The 24,719-nt window shown below is 38.0% G+C and overlaps 1 protein-coding gene across 1 annotated transcript; it reads right to left on the minus strand.

Annotated features, from left to right (window-relative positions):
- Positions 1–105: 105 nt before the first annotated feature.
- LOC123629930 (ankyrin repeat domain-containing protein 26-like) lies at positions 106–20,562 on the minus strand. The gene is made up of 6 exons (XM_045539301.1): positions 20,541–20,562; positions 18,598–18,690; positions 17,731–17,779; positions 5,192–5,252; positions 4,897–5,099; positions 106–329 (listed from the first exon to the last, which is right to left on the minus strand). Exons 2-6 carry the CDS (start codon positions 18,642–18,644, stop codon positions 201–203), a joined length of 489 nt encoding a protein of 162 aa, XP_045395257.1. The 5' UTR covers positions 18,645–18,690; positions 20,541–20,562; the 3' UTR covers positions 106–200.
- Positions 20,563–24,719: the final 4,157 nt, after the last annotated feature.

Genomic DNA, 24,719 nt, shown 5'->3' on the forward strand with positions numbered 1-24,719 from the left:
TCTCAATAAAATAAAACTAATAGCAAAAATAATTTCAAGGTTGAACCAGTTTTAGGAAGAAAAAAGTAGACAGTATCAAGAAAGACAGCAAAAGAAATATATTTAAAAGAAATGGATAATATATTTGGGTCTGCATACTTTAAATGTTTTTTTTGTGTGTGTGATGGCATTTAAGGATTAAAGAGTATCATAGATATTCACTAACTTACCACTTCTGTTATTTTTGTGCACATAAATAAAATTGACATTACTTTTTGCTCTCGCGGAGCATGTTCAATAATACCAACACCATTTTCCTTTTGTCCAGATGCTGGCTTTGTTGCTCCTTCCTATTTAAAAAAAAAAAAAATCCCAACTTCAGAAAACATTGCATTTATTCCCTCACTCACTCACTCAATTAGTCTATAAGACAATGAACGTTACTCTGTCTATCAAATCACAGGCACTATTCTGGCAGAAGCTGATAATATAAAAAAACGGTGGATTTTGCCCTAGATTCAAGAGGAGTTTGAGATGTATGAAAGAGAGATGGAAAAGAATAATTCACTGATTCTACAATTAAAGTGAATAAAGGACAGTAAGGGCACAAATGAGAGAGCAGTGAGTTCTCCCTGGGAAGATCAGGAAATACTGCAAAGATATATGGCCACATTGTGAAAGATAGAAAAAGTGCTGAGAATGGGTGTGAAGCATTTCAAGACAGGGCAATGTGAGAAAAAGGATGAGTATTTGTAAAGTATATGAAAATGGTAGAATTAAATAATGAAATTCTATACAGAACTCAGAAATTTTGAAAATGAGAATAAGAGGAGGAAAAATACAGTTCAATTTTTTCAACTATACTTTTAAAAATTTGAAGAATGTGAGATATAATAGTACTAATATATGAAAATATTTATTTCTGGAATATTATCATAACATACACTTTTAAATTGAATAAAAAGATTTAATTCTAAAGTACCAATTCAAGATGCTGCAAGAAGACTATTTTTAAAATTAATCTTAAGTTCCATCTGGATCTCTCCCTTGACCCAGTAATCATTCAACAAGAGATTGTTTAATTTCCATGACCTTGTGAAGCAGTGTTTCTGTTGGAATTGATCTCTAGTTTTATACCACTATGATCTGACAAGATACATGGTACAATTTCTATGTTTTTAAATTTGTTGAGGTCTGATTTGTGGCCTAGGATTTGATCAATTTTGGAGAAAGTTCCATGAGATGATGAGAAGAATGTATATTCAGCTTTATTTGGGTGGAATATTCTGTAGATGTGTGTTAGACCCATTCGTTCTAGAGCTTTGTTTAAGTCCATGATTTCTTTGCTTACTTTTTGTTTGGGAATCTGTCCAATTCAGTCAGTGGGGTACTGAAATCTCCTCCTAATATGGAATTACTGTTTATCATGCTATTTAGATCAAACAGGGTTTGCTTTATGTATCTGGGTGCTCCTGTGTTCGGTGCATAAATATTAAGAATTGTTAAGCCTTCTTGTTGGATTTTTCCTTTCACCATGATTTTGTGACCATCTTTGTCTTTCTTTAGTCTTGCTATTTTAAAATTTATGCTGTCTGAAATCAGAATCACCATGGCCTCTCTCTTTTGGTTTCCATTTGCTTGGAAGTTTGTTTTCCAGCCCTTGACTTTGGGTCTGAAAGTATCTTCAAACTTTACTACAAGGCTATAGTAACCAAAACACCATGGTATAGGCACAAGAATACAGATATAGAATTTTGGAGTAGGACAGAGATCCCAGACATAAAACCATCCTCATATTGTCATCAAATCTTCAACAAAGCAGACAAAAGCATACATATGGGAAAATAATCTCTATTCAACAAGTTGTGCTGGGAACACTGGATGTCCATGTGCAGAAGATTTAAACTGCATCCCCACCTCTCACCTCTCACAAAAATCAACATACGATGGATAACGGACTCAAACCTGAGGCACGAAACCTTAAGAATTCTGGAAGAAAATGTTGGGAAGAGTCTTTTAGACATCCACCTAGGCAAAGAATTTATGAAGAAGACCCTCAAAGCAATCAGAGCAGCAACAAAAATAAACAAATGGGACCTGATCAAATTACAAAGCTTCTGCACAGCCAAGGAAACTATCATTACAGCAAACAGACAAACTGCAGAATGGGAGAAAATATTTGCTTTCTACACATCTGATAAAGGGCTGATAACAAGAATCTATATAGAACTTAAGAAAATCAACAAGAAAAAGTCAAATAGCCCCATCAATAAATGTACAAAGGACATGAACAGCAACTTTTCAAAAGAAGACAGATTAATGGCCACCAAACATATAAAAAAGTTCTCAACATCTCTAATCATTAGGGAAATGCAAATCAAAACTACAATGTGACATCACCTAACTCCAGTGAGAATGGCCTCTATTAAAAAGGCCCAAAATAACAAATGCTGGCATGGATACGAGAGATTGCGACACTCTTATACTGCTGGTGGGACTACAAATTAGTACAACCCATGTGGAAAGTAATTTGGAGATACCTCAAAGAGCTAAAAATAGAGATATCATTTGATCCTGCAATCCCACTACTAGGCATCTATCCAAAGGAAGAGAATAAAGACATTTGCAATCAAATGTTTATAGCAGCACAATTCACTTTTCCAAAGCTATGGAAACAACCCAAGTGCCCATCAATACATGAGTGGATTAATAAAATGATATATGTATACCGTGGAATAATACTCAACTACAAAAAAGAACAGTGATCTAGTACTTCTTATGTGATCCTAGATAGAGATTGAGAAAATCCTTTTAAGTAAGGTATCAGAAGGATGAAAAAACATGCACCACATATACTCACTATCAAATTGGTACTAACTGATAAACACTAAGGTGCTCATAGGGTAGTAATACTCACTGGGTGCTGGTCAAGTTGGGGGGTGGAGGACTGAGGGGAGTAAACCCACAGTTAATGGAAATGGGGAACACTGTATGTGGGAAGGACACTCTTATAACCCTAGCTAGGGTGAGGCAAACAATATTTCATGTAACCAAAATGTTTGCACCCCCAAAATATCCTGAATTAAAAAAATTAAAATAAAAAAAGGAATGACACTAAAAAAAATAAAATTAATCTTAAAATTTTAAACTGTAGAAGAGAAATGCTTATGTGATGCAGAATTATGATGTATTTCTAAGTACTATGATCATGTAAGAAAGAAACATAAAGCCCTCCATTAAATTTCACCTTGTTTTCTTACTCCCATGTAAGCAACATACTCATAGCTCTAATTTCCTATTTCCATCATATAGGACGGTAGTTAAAAATTGGAGAGAGCATCTACTATAAAGAACATAAAGCTATGATTACCCGAATTGAAGATTTAAGAATCTTTAAATACATCTACAATTGTCAAACAGGCCCCAATATTCACATAAGGAGTGGAGAGAGGACTACAAAATCAAGTCTACAGGCTTTCTGAGTTTTGCAGATGAAAAAATTTATGTGCAAGATATAACAACTATGAATACTAAACTTAAAAAATCTTCCTGAGAATAATATAAAATGTTCCCAATGCTAGAAATATTTTGTAAAAGTAAACAACCATCTTCCAGAGATGAATGTGTATACTCTGTTGACAGTCACCCCTTCTTTATAATGCTATGACAATAAGTAGTTTATTCTAGGGAACAATAATCAATTATGATTGCATTCATGTGATGTATACATATGTGTGTCTGTTATATGTAGAAATTATTGGCACAAGATAAATCACATGTCCAGAAGTAAACAATTGTAGCATTTATTTCTTCAAGAGGGTTGCAGCTCAAAATTTATATTCTTATTTAATGAATACTGATTAAGAACCTCCCTTATATAACCTGAAATTTTAAAAAAGATCAAATAAAATGTTTATTCCTTTCTCTATTTTCAAACAGATCTAAAATGATTGTCAACATTATACCAAACAGTAATACAAATTATTTAAGTAAGTTATGGATAAGCAAAAGATAAGTTATAAACCTTAAAGAAGAAATGAAAGAGTCAAAAATTAATAATTCATACTATCAGATATGGCCTGAAATATATTTCACTTGGCATTATCCAGGAACATAGGTTTTACTCGATTAAATATATTACTTTAATAATTTACTAGATTAAATGTATTACCTTAATAATTTTTTAAAAATGAGGATTCATTTTTTTCCTTTTTACATAGTTTTTATTTGAGCATAATAGATGTACAAATTTTGAAGGGACATAAATTTTGATACATTTCTAGAATCTTGTCAGTGTACTTGAGATATGCATCATGTTAAATAGTATCTGTTCTTTATGGCAGAATCATTTGAATTATTCTCTTATAGCTAGTTTTAAATGTACAATATATTAATTATAGCCACCCTTAACTTTTCGGTTTGTTTTTCATTAAAGCAATCTATAAGTTTTTAAAAGAATATCAGCCTCTTTTTCATTGCCTGTCTTTTCTTGATTTGCATGAAAACAATTTCTAACATACCTTACGATACAGAGTTCCCACTCTCATTTATCTCCACTATTTCTGTTATCTTTTCATAATAATTTGTGTGATCTTGTCTCTCTTAATCAAACTTTGTATTTATCTTGCCCTTCTTCCATGAATTCTTCCCCATCATCCCCCTCTTCATTTCCACATTTCTGAGCTGCTCTTTTGGGTTGCTTTCTAATTCTTTCCTTCTACAATTTCTAACCTAAGAATTGTTTACTCCCCTCAACTTTTACAAATCTCAATCCTGTCCATCCTTCCTTTTGTTATTACATTTGTTTTCTATTATGGCCTTGAGGAGGTCCATTTCTTTACAGTATTTTTGTCAGCATTATGAGGATGGGGGTACATAAATATATGGGGGAGAAAAGTTTTTCAAATAATAACTTACCTTTGTAAGACCACAGTTTTCCAATGACCCGGAGGAAGGTTTCCGCTGAGGCTCAGGTGGTGGAAAGGAAGGATTTAAAAAGCCCTGGACTTTGCCTGATGTTGTGGGAAAGCATTCAAACAGATCTTCCTTTGGATGATCAGAAATCTTGTCCTCAAACACGTTTCCCTTACCTGTTCTCACAGTAGCATATTTTGCTTCTACTACAGTAAAAAGAAAGTAAATAATATATAAAGATATTTGTAATGAAGAATCAGTGGATAACACAAAAATAGGCAATCTTTAAAGAGCTTACAATTTTTCCTGGATTGCTGAGAAGCAGTAGTTAAGTTGGTTAAGTTTGGTTCAGAAACATCCTAGAACAAAAAACAATAGCTTTAAGGATAACAAGTATCAAAGTGGTAAAATAATTATAATATTCACCATTACCATATGACCTAATGCAAAGAAAAGAGGTTTTGGAGTAGATTCAACCTCAATTCTGTCATTTACTAATTTACATCTTCTCATGGGGTGAAGATTAGGAGAGATGGTACAGATGTCCTAAGAATGTTACTCCCTTTGCCCATAATCGATTATTCTACAAATGCTATAATATCCATTAGATTATATTCTTAGCCAAAATAGCCTGAGACAAAAATGGACCTAGTCAGCTTACAGGATTATTAAAGTAACTATCATTAAGATACTTAAATTAATCAATTTTGTGTTACATTGTGAAATGTGTTTGCATGATTTGCATTTGGATTAACTATCTCTTGCCAGGGAAAATGGGAGAGTTTAGGTTTTAGTAATAACTTATTTTAATGGGTTGGCTTTGCAAATATTATCAATCACTTCTATTATGTTTGTCAAAATTCTAAAGATAAATTATTGTATAGATTCAGGTTCTCCCAAGAAAGACAGAAAACAATAATAAACCTTGTGGGGCAATCATTGAAGAATGAAAGCCACAAAGAGCTACTCAGTAGAAAGCTTTCACTAAATACGATGACAATGAAGACAAAGAGGCACTGACAGGGTACACACTGAGGAAATGCATTCTGCAAGGAAATATTTAGATTGGGGAAAAGCATTTTTGCAAGGTGGAAGAGGAGGATGAAACAAACAAACAAAAAGAGACATGACCACTCCACCTAATATGTGATTAAACCATGGAAGAAAAGGAAAAATATTCTGTATGATAAGGTACATGGAGAAATATGAGAATAAAACAGAGACTTTAGTTTACAGTATATCCATGATAAAACTGATAATTGATTAATATTTACTCTACAATTTACTTTCCTATATTCTTCTATAGGAAAGAATTTAATTTAATTACCATAAAACAATAAATTATTGAAACATAATCATCTTCCACTATGTGGAAGCTGTGACACTATTGCTACAGAGATAAAAAAATCAGAAAAAGAAATATTCCATCTCTTTTGTACTTGGAGAAAAAATTGGTAATTAGAATTATAAAGATTCATGTATTGCTTAAAAAGACATTTTTTAATAGAACTTCGGTTGAAGATAAGGAACACTTAAGAAATTTTAATCTGAAATCCTAATCTAAACTTCTAGTTGGATGATACTAGAAAAGATACCATAATTCTCTTTCCTACTTATGATATGTTGCTAATTTGTTCATTTTTATGAAATATTTTCTCATAATAACTCTCCTGAAGTTATACATTCTAATTACTAAAGGGGAACATAAATTTAAATTATATTTTAAAAATTCAATAGATTTAATTATTAATTATATTATGGATATTGTTACTTTTAACATTTCATTATAACCTTAATATTCTAACATTTCTTTCCACTAAAATTCATTTATCTATTCATTTATTCCCATTGAAATATATTAAAATGCTTTATACATGCCAGATTACATTCTCCGTACTCTAACACACACACAAATATGTTTCCTAACCTGTAGTAACTCATAGTAATACAGGAGTCATAAAATTATTATTTAAATAACTAGGAAAAACATGGAGTGGATATAGCTTAGATGGCTGAGTAGAGACATCAGAAGCCAGATGATCTCAGAAAGAAGAGAAAGTTTCAGATGAAATCCTAGCCCAGGTGTAATTCTGAAGAAAGAGTGCCAGAATCTGCCAGGGACACCAAGGAAAGAAGTCACAGGAAATAACAAGAAGGAACAAGATTTTAGAAGAAATGAACCCCCAGGGAATTAGTGGCCCCATGGAAAAGGTAGGTGGGTGTGTTTGATTTTCCTCCTTTCACACCTCTGGCAGTCCTAAGGCTCCAAACTATTAAGTAGACACTGTAGCCTCATAGGCCCAGCACTGCTGCCCTCAGTGAACTGAGAGCTTCTTGACAATACAGCACCAGGCTTCTAGCCCACTGGTTATCACTCACGCTTACCACAGACCCAAGTTGAGGCAGCAGTTGTCATACTGCTTTTCCAGCTATTGTGTGCCTTTGCCCTGCCCAGGGGAATTCAGCATTTTACATTTCTTGACCCTGGAACCCACACAAATATTCTCTAATGCTCAGTCAGATTGCAGTAGCCACAGGGCACTGGTAGGTCTTAGGGGAACTGTGTGATCCCAGAGCTTGGACATACACGGTGGGCTCCCTTCAAGTAAGAAGAGAGTGCATCCCCTGCAGGGTACACCTTGGAAAAAAGAAGACCAGAGTGCCAGCTCTCCTCCATTCAGACTCTTCTCCCCTGACTCACAGCACTGGACCTGCTCTACAGAAAATGCCCAAAAGTGCTCTAAAAATCAGAGTACAGTCAAACTCTACAGTGTAAAAATAAGTAGAAGTTAAAACTCACAATTCTTACAAAATAGTAAATTAAGTGAGAATACAAAGCTACCAGTAAAAATCAACAAGACTGAAACAGTATTTCACTAATCAATATTAACATTCAATGTAAACCTTCTAAATATCCCACTGCAATGTATCAATTCGTGGCATGGATAAAAAAAACAAAACCCAAAAATATCATGTCTCAAAAAAATACATTTAATTCATAAAGATTCTCACAGAATCAACGTGAAGGTCTGGAAAAAATATTCGATGCAAATGGATATAAAAAGCAAGCAAGAGTAGTTAATCTTATACCAGGTAAAATAGACTCTAAAGCAACAATAATGACAATACCAAGATGGCTATTATATAATGATTAAGAGATCAATTCAATAAGAAGATTTAACTAATCTAAATATATATGTACTTAACACCAGAGCTCCCCAATTCATAAAACAAATGCTACTACAGCCAGGAAAAGAAATCAATAGGGGCATAATTATACTGGGGGACCCTAACACTCTACTGACAGAACTAGATAAATCACTGAGGCAGAAAATCAACAAGGAAACAATGGATTTAAGATGGTAGAACACATGCACCTAAGAGACATTTGCAGAATATACTGCCAAAAAAACTGCAGAATGCACATTCTTCTCATCAGCACATAGAACATTCTCCAAGACAGAACTTATTCTAAACCACAAAACACATCTCAGAAAAGTTTTAAAAAATCAAGATCATATCATGTATTTATTGTCTCATACTACAGTGGAATAAAATGAGAAACAATTCCAAGAGGAACTCTCAAAATTGTACAAATATATAGAAATTAAACCACTTCCTGTGAAATGATCTTTGGGACAAAGATGAAAACACGACAGAAATGAAAAAATATTTTTGATTGAATGACAATGGCAACAAAAGCTATAAAATTTTCTAAAATGCAGAAAAAGTAGTAACAAGAGGGAAGTTTATAAGAGCAGAAAATATCTACATGAGGAAGACAACAAATTAATAACCCAATATCACACCGCAGGAAACTAGAAAAAATGAAAACAAACCAATGCCAAATCTAGCAGGAGACAAGAAATAACAAATAGCCAAGCAAAACTAAACAAAAGTAAAACCAAAAAGAAAATACAAAATGTCAATGAAATGCAAAATTCGTTCTTTGAAAAGATATAACCATTGACAGACCATGAGCCAGATTAGTCAAGAAAAGAGATGATTCAAATAAACTCAATCCAAAATGGAAAATGAGACGTATTTTAAAACAAAATCTGAGATTACTACAAACACCTCTGTGCACACCAACTAGAACATCTAGAGGAAGTGGACACATTTTTTGGAAAAATGCAAAGTCCCCTGCTTGAATCAGGATAAAATAGAAATCCTGGATGGACCAATAATGAGTAATAACATTGAGTCATTAACAAGAAAACTCCCATGGAAAAAAAAAAAAGCCTAGGCTGAGATGGATTCACAGGTATATTTTACAAGAGCTACAGAAAAGAACTTGTACTATCCTACAGAAATTGTGCTACAACAAGGAGGAAATCTTCCCTTACTCACCTGTCAAAACCAATATCATCCTGATAACAGAGCCAGGTAAGGACACAACAACAAAAAAAGAAAACTATAGGCCAATGTCCTTGATGAAAATAGATTTAAAAATTCCTCAAAAACAAACAAACAAACAAGCAAAACCTAGCAAAAAACACTTCAACAATATAATTCACCATGATCAAGTGGGTTTCACCTGAAAGAGGCAAATGTGGTTCAACATACAAAAGTCCATAACTGTAATTCACCACATGAAAAGAATTAAAAACAAAACCAAAGCCTAATCTCAATACATGCAGAAAAAACATCCAACAAAATCAAATACCCCTTTCATGACAAAAACCCCCAAGACACTAGGCATAGGAAGAACATGCCTCAAAATAGTGAAAACCATATATAAAAAACTCACTGCCAACATCATACTGAATGGGGGACATCTGAAAGCATTCCCTTGAAGAATTGGAACGGACAAGGATGCCCACTTTCACCACTTCAATTTAAGACACCACTGGAAGTCCTAGCCAGAACAATGAGGAAAAAGAGAGATAAAGCGCATACAAATTAGAAAAAATTGAAGTCGAACTATCCTTGTTGGTTCAGGATATGATCTTATACAAAGAAAAACATAAAGACACCTCCAAGACATTCCTGAAATTGATAAATAAATTCAGTAAATTCTCAGGTTACAAATTCCATGTATACACATCACTAGCATTTCTATGCATTAACAACAAACAAGGTAAGAATAATATCAGCAACACAATCTCATTTATAACAGCTTCCAAATAAACAAATAAATAAATAAATTATCTGGGAATATACTTAACCAAGATTGTGAATCATCTCCACAAGAAGAACTACAAAATACTACTTTAAAAATGTCCTAGATGATACAAAAAATTGGGAAAGTATCTCAGGATTATGGATTAGAAGAATAAATGTTGTGAAAATGGCCACATTGGCAAAGTAATCTACGGATGCAATGCAATTTATACCAAAACACCCATGTCACTTTTTTCACAGAATTAGAAAAAACAAACCAAAAAAATCATATGATACCAGAAAAGAGTACGAACAGCCAAAGCAATGTTAAGGAAAAAAGAAATCAGGTGGCATCGCATTACATGATGTTAATTTACACTATAAGGCAATATTAACCAATAAATCACACTACTAAAATAAAAGTAGATACATACACCAATAGAACAAAATAGAGAACCCAGGAATAAAGCCAAATACCTACAACCAACTGATCATTCACCAAGGAGACAAAACCATAGATTAGGGAAAGGAAACCCTATTCAATAAATAGTGCTAGGAAAATTGGATATTCATATACAGAAGAAAAAAACTTGATTTCAATCTCTCACCATATACAAAAATTAAATCAAGATGGATTTAAGACTTAAATGTAAGACCTGAAACCATAAAAAAAAATTTAGAAAAAAAATACTAGAAAAAACTATCCTCAACATAGGGTTAGGTAAAGAATTCATGTCTATGACCCAAAAAGCAAATACAATACAATCAAAAATAAATAAATTGAAATTAAGTTAACTAAAATGCTTTTACATAGCAAAAGATGTAATCAACAGGGTAAAAAACCTACAGAAAGTATGCACAAGCTCCGTATCTGAAAAAGGCCTAATACCCAGAATCTATAAATAACTCAAATCAACACGAAAAAAGAAACAAAACCATCAAAAGTAGGCAAAATAAATGAACATTTTTCCAAAGAAAAGAAACAAATGACTAATAAACATATGAAAACATATCACTATTCATTGTACATCACTATTCATGAGAGAAATGCAAATCGAAACCACAATGCGATACCACCTTACCCCTGTCAGAATAGTTGTTATTAAAAAGTCAAAACCAATAGATGCTAGTGGGGATGTGGTGAAAAGAAGAGGCTTATACACTTTTGGTAGGAGAATAAATTACAACAATCTCTATGGAAACTATATGGAGATTTCTCAAAGAACTAAAAGTAGACATACCATTGGATTCATCAATATCACAACTGGTGATCTACCCAAAGGAAAAGAAGTCATATTATAAAAAGGACACCTGTAGGAGATCTGAGAAGAGCAAGATGACCAAATAGAAACCTGCAGCAATCATCCCTCCACATGAACACCAAATTCAACAACTAGACACTCAAGGAAGCACCTTCAGGAAAACCAAAAATCACGTGAGTGATCTCAGTACCAGGTTTCACATTCAATCAATGAAAGAGGCATTGACTGGGGCAGTAAAGAGCCTTGCACACTATCCCTCCTCCATCCACAGGCAGTGCCACACCAGCACATCAAGCAAAGAGAATACATTTCCCTGAGTCAGAGAGAATGAAGTGATTGTGGGACTTTGTATTGAATTTCAGAGGAACATAGCACAGGTCAGAATACTGCCAGTGCTCACAGAGGGAGCATTTGGACCCACCCAGCCAAAGAGAAATTCTCTGTCCTGAAACCTTAGTTCTGGCTACGTCCATCAACTGGCTGAGAAAAAGCAGCCTGGGGCTTAAAATAAATTCATAAGGCAGTGATTTCACAAAGGACACCATCCTTGGGTAGTTCCTGTGCCTGTGCTGGCTCCGATCCAGTGGGCTTGAGGTACACATGACCCAGAGATACACTAATGGTGGTGGCCAAGACAGTGCTTATGTCACCCTTCCCACAAACACCGGCAGTGCAGCTCAGGGAGAGTCTTCTTCCATTTGAGGAAAGGAAAGGAAAAAATTCAGAAGACTTTGTTTTGCAACTTGTATGCCAACAGCAAAATAAAGTACATAGCAGACTCCTAAGGCCCTGGATTTAAGAACATAGTCCATGAATTACACTCCTGGAATCACCTTGAGCCAGAAAGATACGCTCTGCTATTAAAGGAAAGACCCAGTCCTGGCAGGATTCACAACTCACTGACTAAAGAGCCCTTGGGCTAGCATAAACATCAGAGGGAGCCAGGCAACAGTCACCAAGGGCTTTTGTTGAGATTGGCTGGGTTCCAGTGTGACCTAAGCAAAGTCTTAGCTATGGTGACCATGAGGGAATGCCCACATTGCTCCTCCCCCAACTCCACCAACTCAACACACAGAGTGAGGAAAGAGAATGAGAAATTTTCCTTGTAATCCAGGAAATTCTCCTATATCATTCCCAACTCCACCAAGCCAGTACTACAAGGATTTAGCAATTGTCATATCATTACTGGACGTGGGGTTCCCCCTGTGCTGATTCACCTGTAGTAACCAACAAGTTACTTAACAACACTCAATTTCCTTTGAATATCTGGAAAGCCTTCCCAAGAAGCTCATGTTAAATGGAGCCCAGATCAAGAAGTTTAAAATAAATAACTGCAAGATGGTGAACCAGAGGCACCACTAGCCAGAGCATCTCTGTAAGGAGGAGGAGCTTTAGATGAAAGACAAAGAAAAAACAGACAAACAAACACAGATTGAATGACAGTCTAAAAGAAGGGTTCCTGATCCTACAGAAGACTCCACAGGAAGAGGCTGCTAAACACCACTGGAAGGAGAAATGCATCAGTGGGAATTAAGCCATGAGAGGCTTGGAAACCTACAAGAAGGGTAGGTGGAGGAGGAGTTAACATCCCCCTCCCTCACATCTCAGACTGTCGGTGGGCTCCAGAGCTGCTGGAGTGTCCTTCTGCCCACGTACGCCCAGAGAATGTTGCCACCAGTGAGCAAGGAGCTTCTTAAAAACAGGAAACCAGGCTCCCAGCCCCCCAGGACACCTCCTGCCCTGCTGGGAGTCAGCTATTCTCCAAGAAATACAGGTTCCAAGCAGGATCCCTGCAAGACATTTGGAAATAATAGCGACAGAGACAAAGTGTAGTTTAAAATGATGGGGGAGGCAGAGGTCCTCCAGCATTCCCGTGAGCCAAGAGTCACTGAGTGAAATCCTGCATCAGTATTTATTGGCACAGCAATTAGCTGTTAGCGGTTACAGATTTATGTGTACAGATCATTCATTTAGGTTTAAAGGCTCCCCAAAGGTTTCAAGAGATCCTTTAATTAATTATATCTACGTGAGCAAATGGTTACAAAATTTTTCTCAGATAAACTTCTTAAGCACTAAGTTAAGAATAGACCTACCTGTGTATACAAGTTAAAGATAAAATTACCAGTTAGCAATAAAGCTAAAACAGAAATATAGAGACCATGTATTTCTTTATCTAGTTTGTCATTAACTGAGACATGTGGTCAAGAGCGAAGCAGGAACTGTCCATGAGGCTAATTAGCTTTAGCTACAGGTGCCTGCTGGGCTGGCATCCTTTGATCACTTCCTTAACCTGTGACCCTATGCCGAGCTCCACCTTACACAAGCTCCAGGTGCTGGCCTGCAGGCCTCGAGACAGGCATAGCCTTGCAGTCGTCCCTGGACAGTGGAATGCCTCCCCTGTTGCTAAGCAGCTTCTGGTATGTGAACTAATATGCTCAGTTTCCTTCAAGCAAAGCCCTGAAAAACTCCTGCAACTTTCCATGTCTCTTAATTCTGTATTCCAACAACACCCCACAAATCTGAGCTGGACAGCAGGTATCATATTTCTTCTCTACCATCAGACACCTTTGTCCTCCCTAGGGGGCTTCAACCCCTCAGGTTCCATATTACTCACCCCCACATAGACATTGCTCAACTTTGTCCCAGACTACAGGAGCCACAGGGGTCCTGTGGGTCCCAGGTGATCTGCATGAATCTGTAACCCCATCATTCTGGACAGACTGCCTCCTGGAGAGAGGGCTAGAGATGACCACAGTGGATTTTCCTCCAGCCAAACTCTTCTTCTCTCCTTTCCCTCCCCAACCCATCGCTGCCAAGAGAAACAATTGGGCGACCACATGGAGGCCTCTACAGGAAACAGGGTTCACACTTTTCCTTATTGGTCCTGCAGTAGACAGAGGGGTAACACAGACCATGAGCTCCCTGTCTGCTAGCCATCCCTGGTGATATTTTCCCAGCAACTCCAGTAAAGTATGGAACTACCAAAGGTGGGGGGACATATAATCAGCTTGGGTACCCCATGGATGACTTGGGAACAGCATCCGTATCCCTGGTATGGTCAAGAACTGGATACCAGGGATGGGCCCACACGCCAGATCATGTATGCCCACTTCTCAATCGTATTGCCCGGAGGCACAGAAGAAATATTTGTGAATAAGTGTCATGAAATGTGGGTGCCTGCAGGGACAGACAAAGAGGAGAGTGCAGTGGGGGTCCTAGATGTAGTGTGCTCTAAGGGCAACCCTTCTTACATGGGAGGACCGCACTTCTAGCTGAGGCCAGGATTCTGGGAAGGAAACATCCTGGCTTGCACAACAGTTGTACGGGACCTTGGCTGGTTTGAGGGCCTAATGGCAGAGGCCTGGGAGAAACCATGTAATAAAGGAGGGTGGAAAGGAGTGAGGCATGCTCTAGACTGCCAGATTGAGGGACTCAGATAGCACTGCCTCCTCACACAGACTTTCTGGTTGAATGGGGCTACTTCAGCCCCTCCCTGGCAGCTTTGTCCAGAGGTAGGGAGCAGATCTTCAACCCCTGTTAATAGCATTTTTCATATTGATGGCAAGTTCACCACCCAAGCCAAACATGCCCAGCCTCAGTCCCCCACCAACAACTGCTGTGGTGGAAAGTAAGGGAACACTTGGAAGTCCCAGGGTTCATCCAACCACTGGGGGCATGAGAGTGCTTTTCTTGAGGGACTAGACCTGGGCACATGACCCCCCCAAAAAAGCATTGCAGCTTGTTCCTTCTGGCAAGCACCAATTACTAACAGTGAAGTCAATTTGTACATCTTTTTACTGCATTTACTGACTCATCATATGGGCTGTAATTGATGCTCACCTCCAAGCACCACCTACTGGTTCAGAGAATAAACTGGGCATGTCATTCTCTAAACAAAAGAAAATCCAAAAGTAAGAAGCAGTATCTGCTCCAGATGAGAAGGAATATGAGACAGAACTCCAGAAGTATGAAGAATCAAAGCAAAAGGACACCCCCAAAAGGGGACACCACATCTCTGGCAATGGGTAACAACCAAAACCAGAATATTGAAATGACACATAAAGAATTTTGAACATGGATTAAAAGGAAGCTCAATGAAATACAGGATAACAAGGAAACCCAACACAAAGAAAGGACCAAAACAATGCAAAAAATGAATTAAAAAAACACCAAAGAGACTGAAATATTAAAGAAAAAAATCAAACAGAATTTCTGGAAATGAAAAAATCATTCAAGGAATTACAAAACACAGTGGAAGACCTTAAGAATAGGTTAGATCAGGCAGAGGAAAGATTGTCAGTACTTGAAGACAACACTAGTTAATTGAACAAGTCAGTCAAGAGATAGAGCAGATAAGCAAGAGGAACAAGCAAAGCCTACAAGAAATATGGGATTCTGTAAAAGGCCTAACATAAGAGTCATAGGAGTCCTTGGGGAGAAAGCCAAAGTAGCTGACTAGAGAAAAAGCTTGCTGGACCATCCCAGCAGAACAGTTGAGGATTGGACTGAGGAGAGCAGAGAGTGATTACCACTTGGAAGTAGACTTCAGGGATAGATACCACTGGAGTCCAGGAACACCACCAAGAAGAACTGAGCTACTGAGAGAGGAAGATAGAAGGGAGTTATTGGCATGAACTACTTCCAGGGAGTCCTGGAGCCCAGGGAAATGGTAAGGGTTTTGTTTTCCCCTCCCCCACCCAGAGGCCTCAGGGCAGCAATGAGATGCAGGGTTCTCATCCATTAGGGGAGGGCCAGAAGGACAAGGGAGTTGGCATCGCTGCATTCAGATGCCATCTCCTCTGCACTCCCCGACTCCTGGCATCACAGGAAGTAATTTTGGCTCAAGCAACTCCTAGCCATGTGGCTGCACCCACCCCATAGTAACCACCAAAGCACCTTGTACTGAGTGACTTGGTTCCACACAACAACACACTCCCAGCTGAGCCTGCCTTGGGCCAGGGAAGCGCACTCCCAGAACCCATGCCAAGCTGAGCCTGCCTGGGTCAGCAGAGCTGCCACCAGGGCTCAGAGAGGCAGACAGACAGGTGTCACTCCAAACTTCAGAGTGGTGCAGGAAGTCCACAGCCCCTTTCCCAAACCATAGCAGCCCTGGAGTTCTCTGTGCTCAGTAACATGCTTCAGTGCCAGGGGCACTTTTCCACCCACAGCCCTCAGTTTGTGATCTTGCTGCCTACAGGTGCTTGGTGTGTTCAGCTGCTAATTGTGCAGACAGAAGGGCAGGGGCCATGGGGGAGAGATCCAGTTCTAAGTTCAGGTGGCAAGTGAGAACCCATCCCCATTGGGAGGGTGTGGAGAGCACAAGAGAGCAGGGTTCTATGGGAGAGCCCAATGCCCCCTTCCCCACTGAGAAGTGCCATATTGGAGTTGGCTGTGCCATTGGGACTCAATTTGCATAAGTACTGGTTCCTATGGAAACCAAATGCCTTAGTGCCACAGGCTGAATCAGAGCAACCGTCCCTATCCCCACTCACTTTAATAGAGAGTTAAGCTTGAACCAAAATTTCCTTTAGCTGCCATTATTCTCCCAGTGGGAGCATCACTTTAGTGGTGACTTTGGGGGGTAGAGAGGCCCACCCACCTTGCGTTGGGGTCTAGTGGCAGAAAAGCGGTGTACAATTGGAGATCCCCCTATCTGCCAGTGACGTGCAGAGACACATGCCAACAGGCCAGATACACAAACAGTGGGGAAGCTTGAGAGCCCACCTTGGGTGAAGAGGAAACAAAAGTGGACCAATCAGAGGGGAAAGTGACCAGGTTTGTGGATAGGAATGGAAAATCTGGCCAGAGGCCTCAGCAATCACATGAGTAGGCACCTGCCATCAGGAGCAGCCCTCTAATCTTCCAGAGACCACTCTCAACTCTGTATCAGTGGCTCCCCCTAATGGCCAGATAAGCAACCTCTGAGCCCCATGGAAGCCCACACAACCAGGCTATTGCACCCCAGCTGTGATCCATCTTGCTCCGCCCCCTACTAAAGGAGGGAGCAGAGTCCAAGCAACAAATAGAAGCTAACGGCCCTCCCAAAGCTTAAGGCATTCGTATACCCCACCTGGTGAACCAGAGCCTACCATGGGCACAAAGGATTACCTCAGTAACTGGCTCCTCCACACAAACTAAAAGCAATGACAGCAGGAACAACCCCATAGCTAAACACAGTTCCCTCCATCTCAAGCTAGTAAGGAGCAGTGGATTCGTACCCACAAGTACAGTCCACAAGCTTGAAGCTTAAGCTGGGGGAACAAACTCCCTACACTCCATTGGGAAGAGGTGAAGAGGAAGACAACAGGTCAGAGGTAACAACAAAGGTTTCATCAAACTTATGTAGAATGGTTTTCTCTGACCAATTTTCTATTATAAAGTCATATGTAAACCACTGCTAAATTTTAAGAGAAAATACTATACAAAAGGAGATTCAGAGTAGTAAAATAAATTTCACAAGAAACCACTTTACCTTGGTATCGACACTGCTTAAATCATCAATAGTCGGGTAGGTGGACATCCTTTAGAGAAAAAATATACAACAAAAATAAATGAGGTTATCTCCTTAAAATAAAAACATCTACAGGGTTCTATCTAGGTGCACCCACTCAGAAAAAATAAAACAACATGAAAGGTCAGCTATCTAGATATTAAATGATGTTTCTTGATATAATTATTAGTAAAATTTGGTCTCTGTTTTAAGAAATATTCTAGTTACTTACCTCTGTCTCCACCTCTCACAGTCTATGAAGTAGTCAATGAAGAATTACTTTTAGCTTCATAACAGATATCGACCGCCAATATATTAGCAAATCCCAAGTATAATATGTCTTCACAAATTGTCTGTTCACTTAGTCACTGACATGACTTTTGTTACCTGAATTGGAAGAAACCTGATAACCTAAAACAAGGTAGAAAAATATGCTGTCCCTTCTCCATTACATGTCTCTGTTTCAAAGACTAATCTGTATAACTCAGAAAATCGGGAGGCTTGCTTCTTCAGGAAGGAAAGCACCTAAGAAGGCCCTATATCTCCCCTTTACTCTAAAACCATACAGGTAGTTCCAGGAAACATCTGAAATGTTTGAAGGACAAATGTACAAAAGTAAAAAAAAAATTATATGTTGTTATTGGGGATATTCTTCCAAGAAAAAGTACAAAATTAAAAATTATATTACCCGATTATTTTGCCCATACAGGTCATTCCTTATTCAGGTCTATATAAACTAGCAATCCCTTAAAAACGTTCATAGACACTCAGATACTCAAGGAGAGAGACTACTGGAAAAGGAGAATCCTGGTAGTCATACTTCTATTTCCCAAAGTACTATCTAAGTACCTTCTTATGGGCTCCTGATTCCAGGTCCTTCTTCTGGAGGACTCCATGGCAGTCTTCAAACTTTTAATCTTCAGTCTAATACAGCACAGGTTCCTGAAAAATAGGCTCAAATGACCAAGAGCAGAAACCCTCTATTTCCCTCATCCTGATAAGCAGGCTAAACGAGTCTCAGTCATCCTCTCCCAGGATAGGCACATTACCAGCTACCCCAGCTCCATGACTGATTTCCCGGCAAATCTTACCCCTTTCTCTACTCTACATGTACATGGGAAAGACATCAGTGAATTGGGAAAAAAGACAGAGGTGAGGGGACACGTGCCATGGGCCACAGACCTATGTAATTCAGCAACGGCTAGCCCCCTAGTACTCAAGGGGCTGTAAGCCACCCCTGTGTAGGTTGGAGTGGAAGTAGATGATACCACATTACTATCTGCTACAGAGACTCTTCCCAGTGGCTCAAATTCTTTTAACATCTTTTGACAGAAATTTCAAGTTTGCCAGTTCCTCCAATTAAACAAACAAAAACACAGCAACCTGTTCAGAACTCCCTCAAACCTTCTATTTTAATGTGCCTTTCTAGATAAATCCCAACATCCTTTTGATTCATTCATATGATTTCTCTTTATCACACTTGTCAGAAGCCCCAATATTCTGATCTCTTTTCTTAAACCTGTATTTCTCTCCAACCCAGCATTGTTCTTCTTCAAAATTGGCCTTCCAATGCTAATTCCACTCTTATCCACTGCCACTGGGTTCAGCAGCTAATTTCATTCTTATTCTCTTCCTTTGGGTTCCCTAGATCTACTCTCCATTTCTATTATTAAAACACTCACCTACAAAGATGATGAAAAAGGAACAGTACTGGGCTTGAATGAAGAAACACGAGTTCAAATCTCATTTCTGCCTCTGACTATATTCAAATAAATCACTTAAATATCTTGGGTTTCAATCCTTTGTTATTTACCAAAGTAAAAAGTTTCAGGTATGCTATCTAAACAACTACTTGATCAGGATGTTAAACACAGATTAAAGTACCAGAGGATATTTTTATTAGTCCCTAAGATTCCTTAAAATCATGAATTTCTATGTGCTTTTCATTCTCTGTTTAGAAAAGCAGGGAATATTTAACTGGAAGAAAAAAAAAACAATAAAAAACCAAGAAATGCAAAGTAGAAAGTAAAAAAATATTAAGACAAAATTACAGAAAATCATGGGAGAAAAAAAAGATTCTAGAAAAAAAAAAAAAACTTTCATGGGATTAGGCAAGGATACCAGCCTAATGGGAAAACTAAACTGGTAAGTCATTAAGTAGAAAAATCAATTAGAAAGAAATTCTAAATAGCTGATAAATAATTAACATAACATAGCCTATATGTAGATAACCTTCACTTAAAGTAAAACAATTCCTCTCTAGGACTTGCCTGGTCTTGCTTATGTAAACCTATGGTCCTACAACCACAGCGAAGTGAGATCTGTCCTAAAACCTTTGATGTTAAAAGGAAGGACCACTGTCATTCTCAAATACATCAGGACATGCTCTTGGAATAACCAGATTTATAAGAAGAACTCTTGATGAGAATTAATATATAACTAAATCTGACTTTCTAAATTGATCTAATTTGTACCTGTACCTTGATACAATACTGCACAGGTTTCTCTTGATCTATGCTACAGGACAAGCAAACACATTTGGGAGCCAGTCAGGCTGATAATCAAACTATGGGATCATGGAGCAATTAATTAACTTGTTGGAACCACAGTTACTTAATCAGTAAAAAGTAATAGCATGGATTCTTTGAGAAGCAGTTTGATGACTATAGAAGATATGAAATGTTAAGCACATAATGTGATCTGCAGCCCAGAATAGAACACTGAAAAGTTAGGTTATTTTCTCTGCATTCCCTTAGTTAACATACAATTTTTTAAAATCTGCAAAACCCTACCTGATTGTAGAGTCTTCAGATATTCCATCCACTATTAAAAAAAAGCAAAGTATTTTTAAATCAACAACAGACAAATATAGAATATTAAAAGCATTGAAGAGTATGGTGTTCTAAGAGATTAACAATGATAACAATAAAATAGAACAATTACATGATAGTCTGTGCTGTTATAAAGCCATGGAAATGTGGTCTCTCAAATTATCTCCTTGTACATATCCTTCTTCTTCTAGTGATATGTGAGATGATACAATGATACAATGCCTACATGTTGAGATGAATTAAGTTGAGTAACATAGCAGTTTTAGGCTACAATTGACGTTCTGACATCAGAAAGATGAGCATCTGCTTTGGATGATCCTGAATCGGGAAGCTGCAATCATATTGATATTTGGATCTTAGGAGCAGAGCATTTTGATGACTATTAGGTGGATAGAACATCGAGTTTGGATACACTGGTCAAGTGAATGATTCAGGTCCTAGACAGGATGGAGTGGGATGGCTGAAGATTTCAAGATGCTACTTAGAATGGCATGATGAATGGCACCTGCATTAAGTTCAGCTACTTGAGAGGCTGGGGCAAGAGGATCCTTTGAAGGGTTCGAAAATAAGACCAGCCTGAGTGACACAGCAAGACTCCACCTTCACAAAAAATAAATAATTAATGCACACTTTTGTATATGTTTTAGATTTTGGACCAAAATAAGAAAAAGACTCATGCTTTGTTACAAAGGATTCTTTTGGGGTCATACCTGAGGACTATACTAGTATTAATATTATTGATACTATTGGTAGGCAATCAATACATTAGTAACAGTTGCCTCCCCTCCTTTGATTTATCAAATGCAAGGGAGACTGGAATTTTTCAAAATCTGATACCTACAGGTGAACCGCTGTGTACAATCATCATAATCCCAACTGAAACGTACCAGAGTGACAGAAAATGGTCTCACTAGTAGAGTCAGTATTGTAAGAAGACAGTGTCAAACTTAAACAGCATGATTTCTGGACTAACAGACTGGGAGATGTAATCACAGAGTATACAGCAGTCCCCCTTGCTGCTGTATGTTCTCACACCACAACAGCAATTATGAACACAAAGGACTTCTTTGACCAAATGTGGTGGTGGTTCAGGGGCTCCCCATAAACAATTAAGCAATTCATTCTGCTGGAGAGGCCTGTTGAGAGTCCTCCAATTCAGTTCCAACACTATCTTCAGATCCCACAGGTTGGGGCTCAGTTCCCAAGGCTGGCTTTTTCCCACACCAGTAACAAATGTGGGCCTCCAGAACTTCTGAATGATCAGATTCAAATCCAGGTTCCTGTAATACCCTCTTTGGGTTCCACTAATTTGTCAGAATGGCTCACAGAACTCAGGCAAACATGTTGCAAAAGATATGGATGAAGAGATGCATAGGATAAGGTATAGGGGATGGGGTAGAGCAATTCCATACCCTCCTGGGGCACTGCCCTAGAACAACTTCCACATATTCAGCTATCTGGAAGCTCTCTGAACTCAGTCTTTGGCTATTTATGAAAGCTTCATTACAGAGATATGACAAATTAAATCATGGGCCATTGAAAATCACATTATCTTAAGCCCCACTCTCCTCCCTGGAGGTTGGAGATAGGGTGGAAGTCCCAGCCCCCTAATCATGCCTTGGTCTGTGATGACCAGCCTCCATCCTGCAGCTACCTGGTGGCTGCCAGCCATCAGTCAATCCTTCACAAAAAAGATAATCACTTTGGAGAGTACAAAAATTTTAGGAGTTGTATGCCAGGAAACCAGATCAAAGACCACATATATATTTCACAATATCACATCCCCTGTTTTCATTTCTGTGGTATCAGTTACCCATGGCCAATCATGGTTCCAAAACGTTAGGTGGAAAATTTTTGAAATGTGGAATGCAGATGCCATTCATCATGCCATTCTAAGTAGCATCTTGAAAACTTCAGCCATCCCACTCCATCCTGTCTAGGACCTGAATCATTCACTTGACCAGTGTATCCAAACTCGATGTTCTATCCACCTAATAGTCATCAAAATGCTCTGCTCCTAAGATCCAAATATCAATATGATTGCAGCTTCCCGATTCAGGATCATCCAAAGCAGATGCTCATCTTTCTGATGTCAGAACGTCAATTGTAGCCTAAAACTGCTATGTTACTCAACTTAATTCATCTCAACATGTAGGCATTGTATCATTGTATCATCTCACATATCACTAGAAGAAGAAGGGTATGTACAAGGAGATAATTTGAGAGACCACATTTCCATGGCTTTATAACAGCACAGACTATCATGTAATTGTTCTATTTTATTGTTATCATTGTTAATCTCTTACTGTGCCTAATTTAGAAATTAAACTTTATGATATATGTGTGTGGATATATCACGTATGTGTATATATATAGGAAAATCATTGTATATATCGGGTTTGGTACAATTCAAAGTTTCAAGCATTCACTGGGAGTCTTAGAACATATCCACAGATAAGGGTGGACTACAGTACGTATTTTGTTATCACACAACACAGGCTCTCCAGATTCAGTTCAAACTGTTCAGTTTAGGATAAAACACCCCACTGAGGGAAAGCTAGGGATAGGAACATGGTACCTCCTCTGCAAGGCAAAACAGGAAACAAGCCTGGGACAAGGACCCTTGAAAGACTTTTCAGCTGCTAGTGGAAAAAGTCTCAAGAGAAATCAATGTACTTACTCTCACTAATCTTACTCTGAGGCAGATGCTGGTAAGTTTATACTTAGTTCTAGCTATCTATCTGCCCTATGTATGTTGCAAGCAAGGCTCAAATTCAACTGCCATTTTATCTCTCATCGAAAGAACCACTGGATTGATCACTCCCTCAAGCAAGAGCTTATCCACTCTGAGCTGTATCTCATACTCAGAGGAAAGCTTAAGACAAAATACTGGGGAGGTGATGGTAAGTTGTCAAGGAGTACTCTCTGATGTGAAAAAATATATATGTAGCTAAAATTGCTAACTTGCTGAAACTCCAAAAATGGGCCAACCGTTGTCCAACTCCATAGTGGGAGGAAAAGAAGTGCTTTTTCACTACAAGTAAAGCTAAACAGTGTGACGCTCTTGGCATTCCTCATAACTGATAATCTAGTTTGTGAGCCATGTTATAATTATGTAGACTGTTGTCAAACTCATCCCTCAAAGGAAGAGAATCAGGGAGGAACATATTTATTCACCTGTAGTATTCACTGTTGGGTCTCATTTCCAATTCCATGGTAAGTACGAAGTACTTTGTCTTCCCAGTTTTCTAAAATACAACCTTGTGAGATTGCCGTCTTCCATTGCTAGAGTCTATCTGAACCCACTTCATACAGCAAGATGGTCCCGTTAGTGCTATTAGTACTGCATGATGTCATTCTTCTCAACCCTCCCCATTATGTGACAAATGCCTATAAAAATCATGCTTTTTCAGTACATAAAGCATATGTCACCAGAACCCATACTGATGAACAACGACAAAAAAAAATGGTAGGAATCAGAAACAAAGAATTATCTTAAGTGAATACCTTTAATTACCATGGAATTTTACTTTTTGAAAAATTCAAAAAGATATCTAAGGTATTATTCAAAAATATGTGACTATTTTGGGAAGAGCAAAACTATGGAGACAGCAAAAAGATCAGTGGTTGCCAGGGGTTCATAAGGAAGAAAGGGGGAGGGAGAAAAAGGCGCAACATACGGGATTTTTAGGGCCATGAAACTATTCTGTATATGACACAACAACGGAGATACATGACATTATACATCTGTCTAACACTACACAATGCACAGCACCAAGAGTAAATCCTAATATAATCTATAGACTTTGGATGACAATGACGTGTCAATGTAGATTCATCAATTGTAACAAATGTGCAACTCTGGGAGGGATATTGGTAATGGAGGAGGCTGTAGTATATGGGTAATGTCTGTACCTTCCTCTCAGTTTTGCTGTGAACCTAGAGGTGTTCTTAACATAAACTCATTTATTTGAAAAACAAAAAAAAAGATTCAGTGAACCAGCTATTACCATATATTAATATTGTAGCAAAATGTAGTCACCTTGAAAATTAGGGATATTTAATCATCAAAGTTACAGAATATGTGTATCACCTCCCAAGTTGAAATATGCAAAAATACATAAATCAAATAACTTTAAT

The sequence above is a fragment of the Lemur catta genome, unplaced genomic scaffold, assembly GCF_020740605.2.
Source record: "Lemur catta isolate mLemCat1 unplaced genomic scaffold, mLemCat1.pri scaffold_63_ctg1, whole genome shotgun sequence".
Taxonomy (NCBI): Eukaryota; Metazoa; Chordata; class Mammalia; order Primates; family Lemuridae; genus Lemur; species Lemur catta.